The sequence below is a fragment of the Anticarsia gemmatalis genome, chromosome 29, assembly GCF_050436995.1.
Source record: "Anticarsia gemmatalis isolate Benzon Research Colony breed Stoneville strain chromosome 29, ilAntGemm2 primary, whole genome shotgun sequence".
Classification (NCBI taxonomy): domain Eukaryota; kingdom Metazoa; phylum Arthropoda; class Insecta; order Lepidoptera; family Erebidae; genus Anticarsia; species Anticarsia gemmatalis.
The window spans coordinates 3243994-3260874 of record NC_134773.1 but is presented as its reverse complement, the minus strand read 5'-3'; the positions used below and the strand labels follow the sequence as shown (position 1 = coordinate 3260874).

At 38.0% G+C, this 16881-nt stretch overlaps 1 protein-coding gene across 1 annotated transcript in view; it reads right to left on the bottom strand.

Moving 5' to 3' along the window:
- eRF1 (eukaryotic release factor 1) overlaps positions 1-16210 on the bottom strand; it is a 39754-nt gene extending 23544 nt beyond the window's left edge. The window contains exons 1-8 of the mRNA XM_076133187.1: positions 15735-16210; positions 5249-5424; positions 4333-4571; positions 3499-3729; positions 2487-2642; positions 1654-1754; positions 1198-1291; positions 11-158 (exon numbers count right to left, since the gene is read on the bottom strand). Coding sequence (XP_075989302.1) covers positions 11-158; positions 1198-1291; positions 1654-1754; positions 2487-2642; positions 3499-3729; positions 4333-4571; positions 5249-5424; positions 15735-15817 — 1228 coding nt within the window. The 5' untranslated portion in view covers positions 15818-16210. The remainder of the gene's footprint in view (positions 1-10; positions 159-1197; positions 1292-1653; positions 1755-2486; positions 2643-3498; positions 3730-4332; positions 4572-5248; positions 5425-15734) is intronic.
- Between the last annotated feature and the right edge of the window lie 671 nt (positions 16211-16881).

Below are 16881 nucleotides of genomic sequence, written 5' to 3'. Positions count from 1 at the left end.
GTGTACGTACCTCCGATACCACCGAAGCCGCGTACAAACTGACTCCCCTCCTGGCTCTTGTCGGTGATGATCTCGAGCGTGGCGCCGAACGACTTGTAGTTGTTCGCGAGCCACTCCAGCAGCGGCTGGCATTCCACCAGCTCGAGCTCTACGCCGCTCTGGAAATTATTACGTTAAACAATGTTATAAATGCAAAAGTTTGTGAGTAAAAGTGAGTATGGAATGGATGTGTTACTGTAAAAGCCCGAACTGTGGCAAATCCTAAGATTTTCCGGTAAAACCTAAGATTTACCAACTCTCAATGGTAAAAGTCCGAACAAGCCGGAGTTTAAAAGCTATGTTACGGTATATAAAAAAATCCTCCTTCATAACTATGTTTATAACTATTTCACGGTATAATTATATACTGTGACATAGTTATAAAGAAGGAGTTTTGGGCACAGCGACATGGGTAGGTTAGGTTAGTTCGTGGTTATTTTTTTTTAACCACCCAGTAGGAGGAGCCTCGCGAAGCGGGGCTCCGGCGACATCTCGACATCATCAAGGGAATATAGTTAAAAGTTCGAAATAAAAGAATTGTTCGGACTTTTACCATTGCGAGTTGGTAAATCTTAGGTTATACCGGAAAATCTTAGGATTTTCCACCGTTCGGGCTTTTACAGTAACAGATGCATGGAATTGGATGAAACTTTGTACACAAGTAGTTAACAACCTAGATTAACACAAAAGATACTTTTCACCATGAGATATCTCTTCACACACGGATATGAAGTCGCGGGCAGAAGCTAGTAATTTATAACCCGAATTATTATGTAAGAAACACTTTTTATTGGACTTTTTTCATACGAGCGAAGTCGCGAAGTTTAGTTGTGCTCATGGTCGGAAATCGGCTTTAAAGTGGCTTTAAGCGTGGTCTTTATTATATAAAGAAAACCTTTACACGCGAACAAAGTCGCGGGCAGTAAGCAACCCTCGGTTTCTGAGGTACATAATATAATAGCGGTAGTATATAATAGATAAACTACCGCAATAGCATGTAAAGCTCATATTTATATGACAATTTGAATAGATAGACTACCGCTTAATGAGCCGGGCATTAGTCGAACAAATATTGTTATAAAAGCGTCAGACGTGTAGTGTACTCAATTCTGATCAGGGTCATTCTTCGAGTCTGATACTAATAATAACTAGTCTTACTTCTTTATCTGTGAAATGGGACTTGTCCTTCTCCTGCTCGGGCGTCAGGTGCAGGATCGTCTCCTGGTTCGTGGCGTGAGACTTCAGCACGTATCTGAAAATAACATACAATTATCATTACTATAACTTTACACCTGAAACTACATAAAGTATAAATACAAACATCTATCTGCCTAATTGGGTAGTTGACTTGACTGGGTTAACGAAAAATGATTAAACTTGTACTCGTAAAAGGTTCATCTAAAATGCTCAGGCTTATTACAGTCTGAAACATTTTATTACGCACGCATTTGATTTGAACGAAAATGCGGTATCGTGATGTCACTACACTATATTTCTATACTGAAATGTGTTACTGACTTTTCATAAGGAGTAGCTGATTTGACTATTCTCAAGTACCCAATTAAAAGAAAAAAAGCCAAACAAATTGGTGTACATAATATTAATATGCTTCACCTCTGAATGTCAAGGTTCTCCCAACAGATGAGAGTTTCAACGGCACCGAGCTCGAGCGCGCGCAGCGTATCGTCCACGCCGAAACAGTACTTCCCCGTGTCCTATAAACAACAACAATTTGTTCATTATATAAATATCACAATGATTATGCTCTTCAACTTTTTAAAAATATGTTGCCACTTAGTCAACGATACAAATATCTTAACTGGGCGCAATATTTCAAATGTACACGCGAAATATATTTATGTCGATTATAGCACATCGTGAGGAAACCTTGCATGCCTAAAAATTTGTTTAAAACATTTTTGAGGGCATGCAAAGTCCCCAACCCGCACTTGGAAAGCGTGGTGGACTCAAGGCCTAACCCCTCCCTCATTACGGGAGGAGACCCTGGCCCAGCAGTGGAACATTAATGGGTTAAATTTATTTTATTATTTATTATAGCACACCTTTGCCACTGCGAAGACAAAAAAATAAAACAGATTAACGAAGACATTTATTCCTTCAATCGCCCGCGTTCTTTCAAAATCTCTTGAATTTTATTTCTTACTACATACACCAGGTAAAAATATAGCCAGTTGCACTCACCAGTCGGTAAACGACCTGTATGTTAAGCAACCGTTGGCGCGGTCATTCTATAGATGTGTGACCACATAGTAGTATTTAAGCTGGGCGTCTCCGTGCTTCGGAGGGCACGTAAAAACTCGGTCCTGGTTGTTGTCTACTAAGATAACAGTCGTTAAGCCACGTCAAAGGCCTTTCGGGCGGCTTGAACAATTTTGGCACTAGGTTAACCACTAACTATACGATAAGAAGAAAAACAACTATCCCACCTGTGAGATCTCGTCGAAGTACCTGCCGATGAGTTTCTTCTCCTGTATAAACTTCACATTCTGGAGCGACTCGGCCGCCAGCTCAATGGCTTGGTTGAAGCCGTTCTCGCCTCCGTACGACACGTCCACTAACTTGATAATCTTGGCTTGCAGACGCTGTGGATGGGAAAGTAGTGGTCATTTTTGGTATAGCTTAGAATAAGAAAGAAAAATATAGCTTTAGTATTTTTCGACATTAACAAGGGTATAGAATATTCTCTTACCTAGGAATCTTTATACCCTTGAATTTATTTCAGTAAATGAGATTACTTTTCATTTTTGCTGTAATGATATTATAGCAATTTAAATCTCAAAAGAACTCAATGGATTTAAGTTGTGAATTGAATTGAATCAAACTGCGCCAGATTTGAAATTGAACTAATCTATACTAATATAATAAAGCTGAAGAGTTTGTTTGTTTGTTTGATTGTTTGTTTGATTGCTTGTTTGTTTGTTTGTTTGAACGCGCTAATCTCAGGAACTACTGGTCCGATTTAAAATATTCTTTCAGTGTTAGATAGCCCATTTATCGAGGAAGGCTATAGGCTATATAACATTACGCTACGGTCATTAGGAGCGGAGTAGCAACGAAAAATGTTACAAAAACGGGGAAAATTTTGACCCATTCTCTTAGGTGACGCAAGCGAAGTTGCGCGGGTCAGCTAGTGTTTGATAAATCTATAGTCGATCATCGTCCATAGGTACGAAGCGTTATCGTGCTTTAAAAGACGTTCCCGGTTTTTATCATTAAAATAAGTCGTAAAGCCATATAGTCTTCTGGACTTGAACAACTTTGACACTAGGTTGACCACTAACCATCTCGTACTAACATTATGCCGTGTGGAGCAGTCTTTCCCAGAAATGTATCAAATAAAATTACAATCTATCAAGTCAATACTTTGACACTAGATTTTCCACTAATCATACAATAATAACCGTGTAAATCAACTAGCAAATTAAATAATCAACTAACAGGATCAAACATATCAGACTGCGACAGTTCGGTCTTGAAGTCAGCTGAACCGGCGAGAATGAGCCCCGCCACGTTCGGCCGGTCGGCGCTGATGAACAACTGCGTGGCGACCTCGGCCACCTTGCGCACGTAGTTGTGACGCTTCTCCATACGCAGACGAGCGAAACGCAGAGCTGATTGACCACCACGACCGTGCTTCTTCGGCAGGTCGACTGTGAATTTGTGGAGGACCTGTTGAAGGAAGGTGAGTTTTAGTATTAATATTGGATACTTGACAACTGCTACTCTTTATGTTTCAAAAGACATTTTAGTATAGAAATATAATAATAATGTCCCTGCCGGTCCGGCTACGGCGTTACAAATCTTTGTTTATAGTGTCCAAGTATGTGCACAATACACAGGTACACTCTCTATTCCCTTACTCTCATAGTCCAGTGTAACAGTACACACGACCAGTGAGAGGTTAGCCACAGGATAGACGGCTTTACGTGCTCTCCGAGGCACGAAGGACTACGACCTCAACTCTAGACAATCTCAGAGAAATTATTAACAAAAAACTCAATTTTTTTTTAGTCCATCTCGGGATTCAGACCCTAGACCTCTGCGCGGCGGTAGCATACACTGCCGACCGTGTCATAGGGGCAGTCAGAATATCGTCGGTATCAGTGGTGGAACTATTCTGTACGTTGGGGGGGTGCGTGTTGGCGGAGGAGGGAGGGGACTGCTTTGGGTTTAAGGGGGGACATTTAAAATAAAAATCTCTAGGCAGTTCTGTATTTTGTTAGCGTTGGAAGGGGGAAGGGGGGTTTAAAACGTAAATTACACAGTCCTCACCTCCCGAGTATTACCCTGCAGTGTACCGAACAACGCGCCGTTACCGTCCATCACAATGAAGCCGAACTTATTGTCGTCAGCGAGCAGCGCCGTCAGCGCTTCCGTGTGGAACTTGTTGTCGCACAGATAGAGAGACGTGTTGATCGGCTTGAACGGCTCGAAGTCTATGTTCACCTTCTTTTCCTTGCCCTCCTCTGTGACGATCGTGCCGCAGTAGATTACTAGACCGTTCGGCGGTACTGGAAAAGAGAATAAAGAAAATGGTTAGGTAAAAAATATATGAGAATAAGGTAAAAAGTGAAATTAATAATGACAAATAGACTTCTACTTGTTGCTATATTCAGACCCACAAAGTAAAATGACGCTTACTGTTTTGCATATTTTTAATAGTCTAAGACCAATTTACATGCCGTGTACAAATCATTTCTATTTCACTCTAATTTTAGTAAATTAAATAGGTGCATTTATCAGTAATTCTGTATTAAGTCGTGGCATGTAAAATACTGGTATTCAGCTGCATTAAAGAGACTGGAAGCTGATTCCAACGTTGTAGAAAGATAAGGCTAAGTTGATGGAAAAGTGACAGGCTCCGTAGCGCAGTGGTTAAGGTCGCCACGCCACTACCAGTGCGTCGGAAGGCCGTAGGTTCGAATCCCACACAGAAAAAATAATTGTACAATCCATAAAAGTTGTCTCGGGTCTGGTTGTACTTTGTGTCCGTTGCTTGTATATTTGTAAGTCCCCGCGACACAAGAGCAATTCTTAGTTCGAATGGAATGAATTTCCTTCTTAAGAAGACGACGAAGGAGAAGAATAATAATAAGAAGGTGGAGCACTTCTTAGCACGGGAATGGTCATCTTTAAAGAAGAAGAAGACGAAAGTGAAGAAGAATAATAATAAGAAGAAGAATCTTACCTTTAGTATAGAGCTTAAGTCGATGCTGCACAGAGGTGATGGCTCCGAGCACGGACAGCCGGTTGACTCGCGACTTGATGTTGGACGCGGTGCCGAACTCGTCCGCCAACATCTTGGACACGCGCGAGATCTGATCCTTGGGCGGGATGATCAGCGATATCATTGATGTGCCGTTCCTGGAATAAGATAAACATACAAACATTAGTATAACAATCCCACTAATATTATAAACTAGCTGACCCGCGCAACTTCGCTTGCGTCACATAAGAGAGAATGGGTCATATTTTTCCCCGTTTTTGTTACATTTTTGCTGCTACTCCGCTCCTAATGGTTGTAGCGTGATGCTATATAGCCTATAGCCTTTCTCGATAAATGGGCTATCTGACACTGAAATATTTTTTCAAATCGGACCGGTAGTACCAGAGATTAGCGCGTTCAAACAAACAAACATATTAGTAAGATGTGTGAAAGTTTGTGAGTAGGTATGTATTGGTGTTTGTTACTCTTTCACGCAAATACTACTGAACCGATTACTATGAAAAATGGTATGTATGTAGCTGAAGATCCAGAATAACACATAGGCTACTTTTTATCCCGGAGTTCCGGATAGATCGTGATTTACAGGGGAAGGGTTTTCACGCAGACGAAATCGCGGGTTACAATCATTCTCCATTCAACTTGTATATAATTAAATTATTGATTTACATTTCACCCTATCAAATACACAAAAAAAAATAATCAAAACAAACAGAGGGTTATAAATCAGCTACTGCGCCGGTTCGTCGTACTTATATTATACGCGCGGTCAACGACCCCTCCCTTATTTTGTAAACACCCTCGCTTTACGCTAAGCCGGCATCGATTTTATTCACCGTTATGAGGGTTCACATGTATCTTGTGCTATAGAGAATCATATGATTTTTATCTATACTAATATTATAAAGCTGAAGAGTTTGATTGTTTGAACGCGCTAATCTCAGAAACTACTGGCTCGAATTGAAAAAATATTTTTGTGTTAAATATACCATATAGCTAGGAAGGCTTTAGGCTATATATAATTACGCTACGGCCATTAGCAACGGAGTAACCACGAAAAATGTTACAAAATCGGGGAAAATTATGACCCATTCTCTCTTACGTGACGTTAGCGAAGTTGCGCGGGTCAGATAGTATTTGATATAGGTACTTTGGAAATACCCATAATTATTAATTAACATCTTAATAAATCGACCACGCCTCGGCTCTACTAAGTTGTCGACGTCGTACTATAATTATAATGCATTTCTAATTATCAGAAATAGTGTTGAAACACTCAGAAACAAGTGGATTTTATCAGCAAGTTAATGAGTTTCAAACATGCAAAACGTAAATCATCATCACGGTAATCGATTTGCAATCTCAAACTATTTTTACATCAGATTCGCGTACATGCTACTTTGTAAATTGAGAAAAAAAACTTTCTTTGTACTGTTCTTATCCCATGTTAACTGTGGTCGGCACAACATGTTTTCGTTCTCAAAGATATGCTGAAATTTAGCTGATGATCTAAATTATATTTAAAAAAACATGCAGTCGAATTGAGAACCTTCTCTTTATTTTGAAGTCGGTTAAGAAAATATCAAGTAGTTCATTATTTAGTCACAAGACTTTGTTTATCGGGAACGTGATTTCCGATCGCAACATTTTTACATCCTTAACAGTCATCATCATATTTAAAGCCAGTTTTCACAAAACCCATAATAGGTGAAAATATGTTCAGTAGTTTTAGATTTTATCAGCAAACAGACAGCGGGGAATTAACACGCTATGACGTCATGCAACAATATTATCCTATTACAATTTATAAGAATAACTATATACATCGTGGGTGTACGCCTCTGCCTAACCTTTTAGTAAAATGTCGCTCCTCGTAACGCGGTGACAATAGCGAGGGTGAATTATAACTATCTATCTATTGAGAACTACTGCCACAAGCAATGTTTCTTTGTCGTATGGTTAGTGGTTAACCTAGTGTCAAAATCGCTCAAGCCAAAAGCCTTTGACGCGGCTTAACGACTGTCATCTTAGTAGACAACAGCCGAGGATTTTTTACGTGCCCTCCGAAGCACGGAGACGCTCAGTTCAAATACCACTATGCGGTCACCCATCTGTGAAATGACCGCGCCAAGGTTTGCTTAACTCACAGATCATTTACCGACCGTTGAGCGCAACTGGCTATGGGCGCCTCAAGCTATGTGTAAAAGTGTGAAAGTTTATGTCACGATGATTTATGACGTTTTGATATAAAGTGTTCTTCTCGCGCGGTTTGTAGTATATTTGACTACTGATTATGAGGTCTCGAGATCGATTCTCCAGTCGGGCAAATTACTACTGCAAAGTACAGTATATAAGATCTCTGCCTAACCTTTTATTAAAATGTCGCTCCTCGTAACGTGGTGACAATAGCGAGGGTGAATGATAACTATCTATCGATCGAGAACTACCGCCACAAGTGTCTGTAGGGTACACGTGGGAAAGTTTTGATCACGATGATTTATAGCGTTTTGATATAGGTAGTGTCTTTTTGGCGCGGTTTGTAGTGTATTTGTCTCGGTAACGATTCTTCAGTTGGGCAAAGTGTCTTTTCTAATTTATACATATACCTTTTTTAGAAAGACAACTGCCGTACTTAATTACTTTTGTATCGGAGGGACTTTTACAGACATACAAACAACGGACACAAACTGCAACGAGACCAGAAACAACTAATTGTTTTGGTTTTGGTTTTTTTTAAAGACAACTCCCGCACTAAGAATTGCTCTTGTGTCGCGGGGACTTTTACAAACATACAAACAACGGACACAAAGCACAACCAGCACAATTGTGGATAGCAGAAATAATTGTTCCATGTGGGAATCTAACCCTACCTCCTGTCGCAATGGTAGCAACGTGGTGACCTTATCCACTGCGCCACGGAGGCAGTCATATTAGAGTATTTCTCAATAGTAGTCCGGAGATTGGTAACATGCCCGGTAAATGTCTATAATCTCGCCTTCTATAACATGGGACTAACATTGTTAATGGCGAAACGTGGGTGTATTTCATCCACCTCTGCCTACATTTTCGGGATCGTAACTATCCTTTACATTTGCTTGTAAAATCAATGAATGAATCAAGAGATATAGTAGAGTGACATTGTTCAAATTTTCCGACCACTTGTTGGAGGCTTTGGTCAACTCATCCCGCTTGATCTCATCCCGCGGGATGAGTTGTCCTAGTACAATTTTTGAATCGGACAACTCATCCCGCTAATATATTTTACGATTTGTACAGACTTGAAAAAAAGTGGTTCACGCGCATTAGGGCTAACTCTCAGTGTGGAAACCGACTCGCTAATGGACTATTCCTCATTATGGCCACTGCCTCTTTTGGCTACTTCTGAACAGGGCTACTTCTTAAAATTCGGAATTGATTACGGAAGTAAGTACTACTACTAAGTCTAGTCAACAAGTTTAAATAAAAAGACGTTTTAATTCTTAATAAGTGTTCCAACAAGAGCAATTCTTAGAGCGGGAGTTGTCCTTTCGAGTCCCACCCGGGACAAATCTTTGTGTGATGAGCACGAGTATTTGTTCTGAGCCTGGATGTCAATGTATCTATTTAAGTATGTGTTTAGAAGTATATAAGTATGTTTATCAGTCATTTGGTTACCATAGTACAAGTACTCTGCTTAGTTTGGAATCAAATGACAGTGTGTGAGTCCAATGATATTTATTTATTTGTTTAAAAAGAAAGGAAATAAAATTTATCGATAAACAAGTGAGTAATAATATTCATCAGATATTTTTGAATATACAGCTTATAACACAAAAAGAATATTTATTTAACCTCATCTCCTACTGTAATAAACTTAAGACCACATTTATAGCAACACTTTTGTTCACGAATGTACAAATATTCCAAACAATACAGTACATTTTTACCTTTTATTTAAAGCGGGATGAGTTGACTAAAGAAAAATAATAAAAATATTAATGTGGACAACTTATCCCGCGGGATAAGTTTTAAGTGGGATGAAATGACCAAAGCCTCACTTGTTGCTACCTGTTGAATGTTGCATATCCAACAGGCAGATCAGAGATGACCCTTCCTTTTTTATTTAGAACCCATTCATCAGTTACTGCGTTCGTTCAGGCAATGTTTTGTTTCAAAATCGAAACCCGTAACGCAATTATTTTGAAATTCTTACATATTTTTCCTAATTTGCAATAAACCTTGCTCATAATAGAAATATTAGGCTTATTTTATTTTCAGTCCGTTTAAAAATGCACGTATTATTTCTCTTTGTACCCAATCAAATAATTGCGAAATACTGGGTTTAAATACGCATGTCGTCACGGTGCTGTACCAAATGTACGACGCCGTGACGTCATTACCCTCACGGCAGCTTCAATGCTTTTTAACTATGTCACTTTTCATTTTAATAAAAAAAATGTCTAATATATTTAATTATCTGACTAACAGACTTATTAAAATACTAGCTGACCCGCGCAACTTCGCTTGCGTCACCTAAGAGAATGAATCAAAATTTTCCCCGTTTTTGTAACATTTTTCGTTGCTACTCCGCTTCTAATGACCGTAGCGTGATGTTATATAGCCTATAGCCTTCCTCGATAAATGGACTATCTAACACTGAAAGAATTTTTCAAATCGGACCAGTAGTTCCTGAGATTAGCGCGTTCAAACAAACAAACAAACTCTTCAGCTTTATTATATTAGTATAGATTTGTTTTGGTAACTTGGAATCACCTCTTTTGTCATCGATAATTGGTGAAAACCAGATGATAATCAGTCCAATACTTCAGTTTCCCGCGAAGACTAACATTAACATACACACCAATAATCTGTTAAAGAAAACCTAATGAAATTTGGTGCAGTAGTTATGTGTTAAGGATAGGGCGAAGTGAAGGAAGAGTGTAAGGACCTCTGACTCCACCACCATATGAGACAAATAGCCAGGAGAATTATTGAGTCTTTCACTTACAAAACTGACACATGTAAGTATCGGTTGTTTTAGTATATTGTGCTATCAATAAGGATCTAAATAACCATAGATAATACGCTATTCAATGTCACTACCGAACTATAATCAAGGTGAGACGAAACCAATTGCCGTTGAGGCTTATCTGTTTTATAACTCGTTAGAATCACGTGTAAGTAAACTGGTTAGGGTTGCCATAGGTTAAAAAACACCAAATTAAACTTGCTCATTATTAGGACAATATCGTCCATGATCAGTGAGACTATAAGACGGTTATCCGACGACCACATCGCCAATGGTTAGACAACGATGGGATCGGCTGTCTTGTATTTAGTTTGAAAAAATATTTCAGTGTTAGATAATCCATTTATCGAGGAAGGCTATAGGCTATAACATCACGCTACGACCAATAGGAGCAGAGTAGCAATAAGAAATGTTACAAAAACGGGGAAAATTTTGGCTCATTTTCTCTTATGTGACGCAAGCAAAGTTGCGCGGATCAGCTAGTATTATAAAACTGCTTCTGTGACGCGGGAGGTAGTGTCGGAGGTATTTCGATTCCCGGTTCAGGCAAAGTACTACTAAAGTTTAACGAGGAAGGTATTAATGTGCCTGGCAGAAAGTTAGCAAAACATCGGTATTTGTGCTATGGTTCGTGCGTGGCAACCCTAATTGTGCCAGACGAGAGCTCATTTGACTGATTACTTATTGGAAGGCATGGAAGGTCACTGCCAAGCTTTTTACGATAATCGCTTAGCAACAGACCGGTGGCTTTCTTTAAAAAAATAATACACGAACAGGACCATGCTCTTGTAGTGCAAACATGATGGTCTCTGGCGTAGTTAATTCATGTCGAATCCTTTAAAAAGATTGTCATAAAAATTCTTACTAATATAAGGAATTCGACAGTAACTGGCTGTCTGTTGCTCATACCTAAACTAAAACTTCTTTTAATTTGTTTGAAGTAAATACACGTCTTGCGGAGACATCAGTGCTGTCTTTACCTACTTCCTAGGCATTGCAGTGCACGCAATATAATACTATGTACTGCAATGCTGTTTCTTTTTATACTGGGACAAAAAAAAAACTAGCATTAGACAGGCGTAGTAGCTTAAAAGTCTATGCCCCAAATGGAGACCTCTTTCCGAAAGGACACCCGTATCTAAAAGCTGGCTGTTCAATGGAAAATCTCCGCAATTTTTTTGTTTCAATTCAATCTATACTAATATAATAAAGCTGAAGAGTTTGTTTGTTTGTTTGAACGCGCTAATCTCAGGAACTACTGGTCCGAATTGAAAAATTCTTTCAGTGTTAGATAGCCCATTTATTGAGGAAGGCTTTAGGCTATATAACATCACGCTACGGTCATTAAGAGCGGAGTAGCAACGAAAAATGTTACAAAAACGGGGAAAATTTTGACCCATTCTCTTAGGTGACGCAAGCGAAGTTGCGCGGGTCAGCTAGTTGGTTAATATTTCTTCATTTCTCCGTGGACCGGCAGCCTAGTTGTGCCAATAGTATATAGAGCGAACAAGCTGCTGTTTTATTGGTAAAACAGAAAAAAACAACGTAATTCTCAAGCCAACAAGATTCTCCTTCAGTTCGAAAGAGCGCAACATTATATAAGTACCGGCTCTTGGTACAAGATACCCTATAAATTCTCCAAGATTACATAGAGAATCTCAGCCATAAACTTCGTTCAGCTCAAGGGCACGACCTCGCCCTTGGACAAAGTATCTCAATGTCTCGAACCATGATATAACAACGAAAAGGTCGGTATATAAAACAAAAAAGTTACGTGAAACTTTATCGTTTGGGTTTAAACTGCTTTTGTTTTCAAAGCTGAGGTACATACGTAATATCGTGATATACCCGAAGGTTCAGAGGTGTATATGAAATTCGGCCACGTTTCACCATTAACAATGTTAGTCCCATCTTTTTCTTATCGTATGGTTAGTGGTCAACCTAGTGTCAAAGTTGTTCAAGCCGAAGGCCTTTGACGTGGCTTAACGACTGACCGGGATCGACTTTTTAAGTGCCCTCCGAAGCGGGGAGACGCCCAGTTTAAAACCAACTTTGCGGTCACCCATCTATGGAATGACCGTGCCATGGTTTGCTTAACCCACAGATCGTTTACCGAACGGTTAGCGCAACTGGCTATCAGTGGTTTAGCAGTGGTGGTAGTGCAATATGCTATGTTAGAATCACGACCCTATTGTCGTAATAGCGCGTGCTATTTGGCAAAGCCTATGCACCCAAAAAGAGTATCGCGTAACAAAAAGAAAGCGAACTTTACATAAATCAGTAGCAAAGCCTAGAAACCTCCTGGATCGGTTCCAACTAAGTTTGCAGTGTCGCACATTAATCTGATTTGTATATAGGGTTGAAATAACTGCATACTTGATGCGGTACTTAGTCCGACAACTTAGTTGAGAGCCTCCTGTGCCTCCGTGGCGCAGTGGTAAAGTCAACCATGCCGCTACCATAGCGTCGGGAGGTCGTGGATTCAATGCCCACACGGAACAATTATATGTACGATTCACAAATAGTAGTTTCGAGTCTGGTAGTACTTTGTGGCCGTTGTCTGTATGTTTGTAAAAGTTCCCCGACATAAAAGCAATTCTTAGTGCGAGAGTTGTCTTAAAAAATTAGAAAAAAATATAGAACCGTGGCGGAGTCGTATAAAAATTAGAACATAGACTAGGTTTTACGATATCATACGCTTGTAAAAATTTCCCTATGTAAAGAGTCATATGTTAACCCATGTTATAAGCTATCAGTGTACCATTTCACTATAATCTACTCTTAACTTTAGTAAACATTGACACTAGGTAGACCACTAACCATACTTTAAAATACTAAATATGAGTATGTTAATAATTTCACCACATAATAAGTTTCTATAGCCACATTCTCCATGGAAACTTACCTAATGTACTAATTACTTGGAAAACTGTGAAAAGCCAAGGTGAAATGTAATTTGGACAGCTTTACGATATCACGCGAGTCTCGCCCATTATGTTTAATGGCATGTGTACTTAGATCGTTAAAATACTAGTAAAATGTATGGGTATGTAGGCTGGGAGAAGTAGGGTAGGTAACAAATTTAGCACTAATTCATTTTTTTTCACTACATTATGCCTGAGGCTCTGTCTGTAGAAAAATATTGCCTGTAGAGATTTCAAAAGCATATCCTTATTTTCAAATGTCCAAATCAGTTGAACTGTATGTATTATTCAGGTATGAATTGTCCAAATATAACTATAATGAAAAATGAAAAGTCCAGATAGCATTAGACATATTATTATGATGAATATTGGTCCACAAATTCAATAACTAACAGGACTCCAAGTATTATTATAATCCAATTAGTTTTTATTGTTACCCATTTGTGTCCACTGCTGGGCAAGGGTCTCTTTTCAAAGGAGGGATGGGTCAGACCTCAATACCACCACTCTAGCAAAGTTGGAGACTGTTGCACACCCTCAAGAAATGTGTTAATCAACAATAATCCAATTAAAACAAGTTTTTTTATGAATAATTATTGTTAAGAATAACAGTCATAGCCTCTGATGATGGTAAAGATCTAATTAACAATGTTCTCATATGTTTAGCATGTGCAAATTTATTATGTAACCTAATTAGACAGCTGACATTGAAAATTCAATCTTTATAATGGATGGGAGATGTATTATTAGATTTGATTACAATACCAGCTTTTGTCCGGCACTTTATGGGCTTTACTTTCAATCTAAAGTCTGTAAAGAGATGTTAAATAGCCTAGATCATAGTTAATTTTAGACTTTTAATTTATTGTTTATAGACTTTCTGCATTCTATGTTGCTATGTTTAATGTGAATAATGTCTCGGTATAAATAAAAACCTAGACTTTTTGCTTTCTTCTCTAGGTGCCAAATATAAAAGATTATACAGAAAATTATTTGTTTGAAATTCACTGGATGACTACCCCTGCACAAGAAGCAATTCTACTTAATATGGCTATCATTCACAAAACTAACCATATTTATTTGTTATTTCCCAAGACGTTCAATGACAAAAACTCTTCCGCCTATATTTTATTGCAAGGTACTACACAATAGGAAACAGTGCAGACAAATCTTTATGATTCAAAACACTTTTTGAATAATAATGAACGGTAATAAAATCTTATGGAATATTACTCTTCAGTTTCATCACTAACTTAACAGCATATCCATATTGTGAGTGGTCAACCTGGTGTCAAAGTTGTTCAAGCTATTAGAATGTTCATCACACATGCAAAACCTTCATATTTTTTGTTTTGTCCTAAAAACAGCAGCTCATGGCAGAAATTTGGGGTAATTAACTATATTTCAAAGTACATAGGATAATTTTGATTATGATATGTAAGGACCCCCTGCCAGCTATGATTTCAGGCCTACCTATTGAACTGAACATATGATTACTTAGTGTTCCCAAATATTTAATTTCAAGCAACTTCCACTACAGTTAAATGACAAATCTTAACTTATTAAAACAAACAGGGTGGGCCAAATATGGTCAAATGAGGTAACCGTAACAATTTGGTATTTTCCTGTATCAAGGTCTAATTGTATCTAAACATAGATTTTACAGTGAATGTGCTAATAAATTATGTAATGTTACAATATAAAGTGAGTGATTTTGGTGTTGTTTTTGGACCTGAGTATATTTTTTTAAGTAATTTAAAATTACTCTGAATTTTTTTTTGACCAAGAAATATATTTTGATTATTTGACAGATAAAAGGGAGACTCTAAAGTGCCACAGTTATTCATTGAATAAATTAATCTGAAAATGAGAAAGCTGGCTCAGAATAATATCAAAGTTAAAAATAATAAATATTTTCAAGTTGTATGATGAATAATACTCATGGAGTACCTATAAGATATTTTCCTTTGATAAATAGCTTTCTTGCATGAAGGAACTACAATAACCTATTTTTATATTGCAAAACTATTGATTTCTATAAAATTTTCTTCATAGTAACAATAGACATGGCAACATTAACTTTGAAAAGAAAACTCTTTGTTACAGCAATGATGATTAGTCATCACTGGCAGTCAAGTTTTCACGTTTAAATTTCGAATTCGTAGCGAGAGCGCGCGGATTTTTTTTTTTATCCCTAGCTGTCAAACGCGCGCGATCAATGCCTTCATCGACCGTCCGCGCACGTTGTACACACAACATAACCCACGCTACCAGTCGCTATGCAACCCTCCCCGCATCATTCAGACGAGGCATTGTTATAAGGACGTAGTACACTGCGCATTCTTCTTGCTCGCGTGTCAGCAAGGTTATAACTCGCGCATGCATCACAGGCGCATGTGTCGACAATGACGCAGCCTCGTTGGCAATTCGGCCCAATCATGTGGCCAAAAACATTCCACGAAACACTCGATAACCAAACAAAAGTTACACTAATAGTTTCAAAGTATAAAAAACTCACCCCCTTGCCATTTCCAAGCTCTTGATGAGCTTCTTGATCTTCCAGATTTCGACATTGCGATCTGCTGACGATTCTTCAGACATTTTGGATCGGTTTTATTGAACTATTACACCACAAAACACACCAAACGACGACTAATAATTAATATAAAGTCTAAATAACACACCACTAAACTTCTAAATAAAAGGATTGAGGGGAAGGGAGCCCGACTTGCGGCGCTAACTGCTCAAATCCAGATCGAACCGGACGGACCAGACACTCCGTTCACACACTTTCTAATAGTTCACATTCACGTCTGCCGTCGCTCGTACTTTTCTTCTTGTGCGGGGATTCTTGGATTTTTTCTTAATTCGGTTACCCCTAAGCATGTGGGACGCAGAAATAAGACATTACAGGGATAAAAAGATGACGTTGAACAAACGATCGAACGAACGCCTCGTCGTCCGTCGGAGAAATGAAAGAAAAAAATTGCGAGTTGTGCTTGCTAGCCGTAAAAAAGTCGAGTTCGAAGAATATTATTTAATCAATAATGCCTTTACTTTTCCAATAATTAATAAAACTATGTAGGACTTTAAAAATAACTTTTATGTAACTGTATAATATCTACAGATTGTAATAATATAAACTTCAGAAAAAATAAAACAATTGATTTTGGTTGTACTTACGAGATTTTTGTTTTTTATAATAGCAATTGCTTAGCACAACTGTCAAGTAGTGATGTAGGTAGGTTCTTCATACTTGTTGTTAGTCGATTGGAACAGAAGAATATTTTTTAGAATATTTTAATTTAATTTAACCATAATACCCAGTGTCTCATTGTCCAATTACATCTATTGCTATTTTTTAAATAAAAACTATTTATAGTTCAAATTTTCCTTTTTTTTATTATTATTATGTTAAAAAGATAGTATTTCTAAACATTTTTACTTAATAAAATTGTTAAACTAGCTTCTGGTATTTCTTCGATATCACAGAAAATGATAATTACAGGTCTTCAAAAACCAATCCCTCAGAAGTGATTAGTTTAAAACTTATGTTAACATTTGTTTAAGTTTAAGTTCACATCGTAGCAGTAGTAGAACTAGATTTAATTGTAAATAGTTAAATTATTTGTTACCTTGAGACAAAGAAAAACAAATTGTTTTTA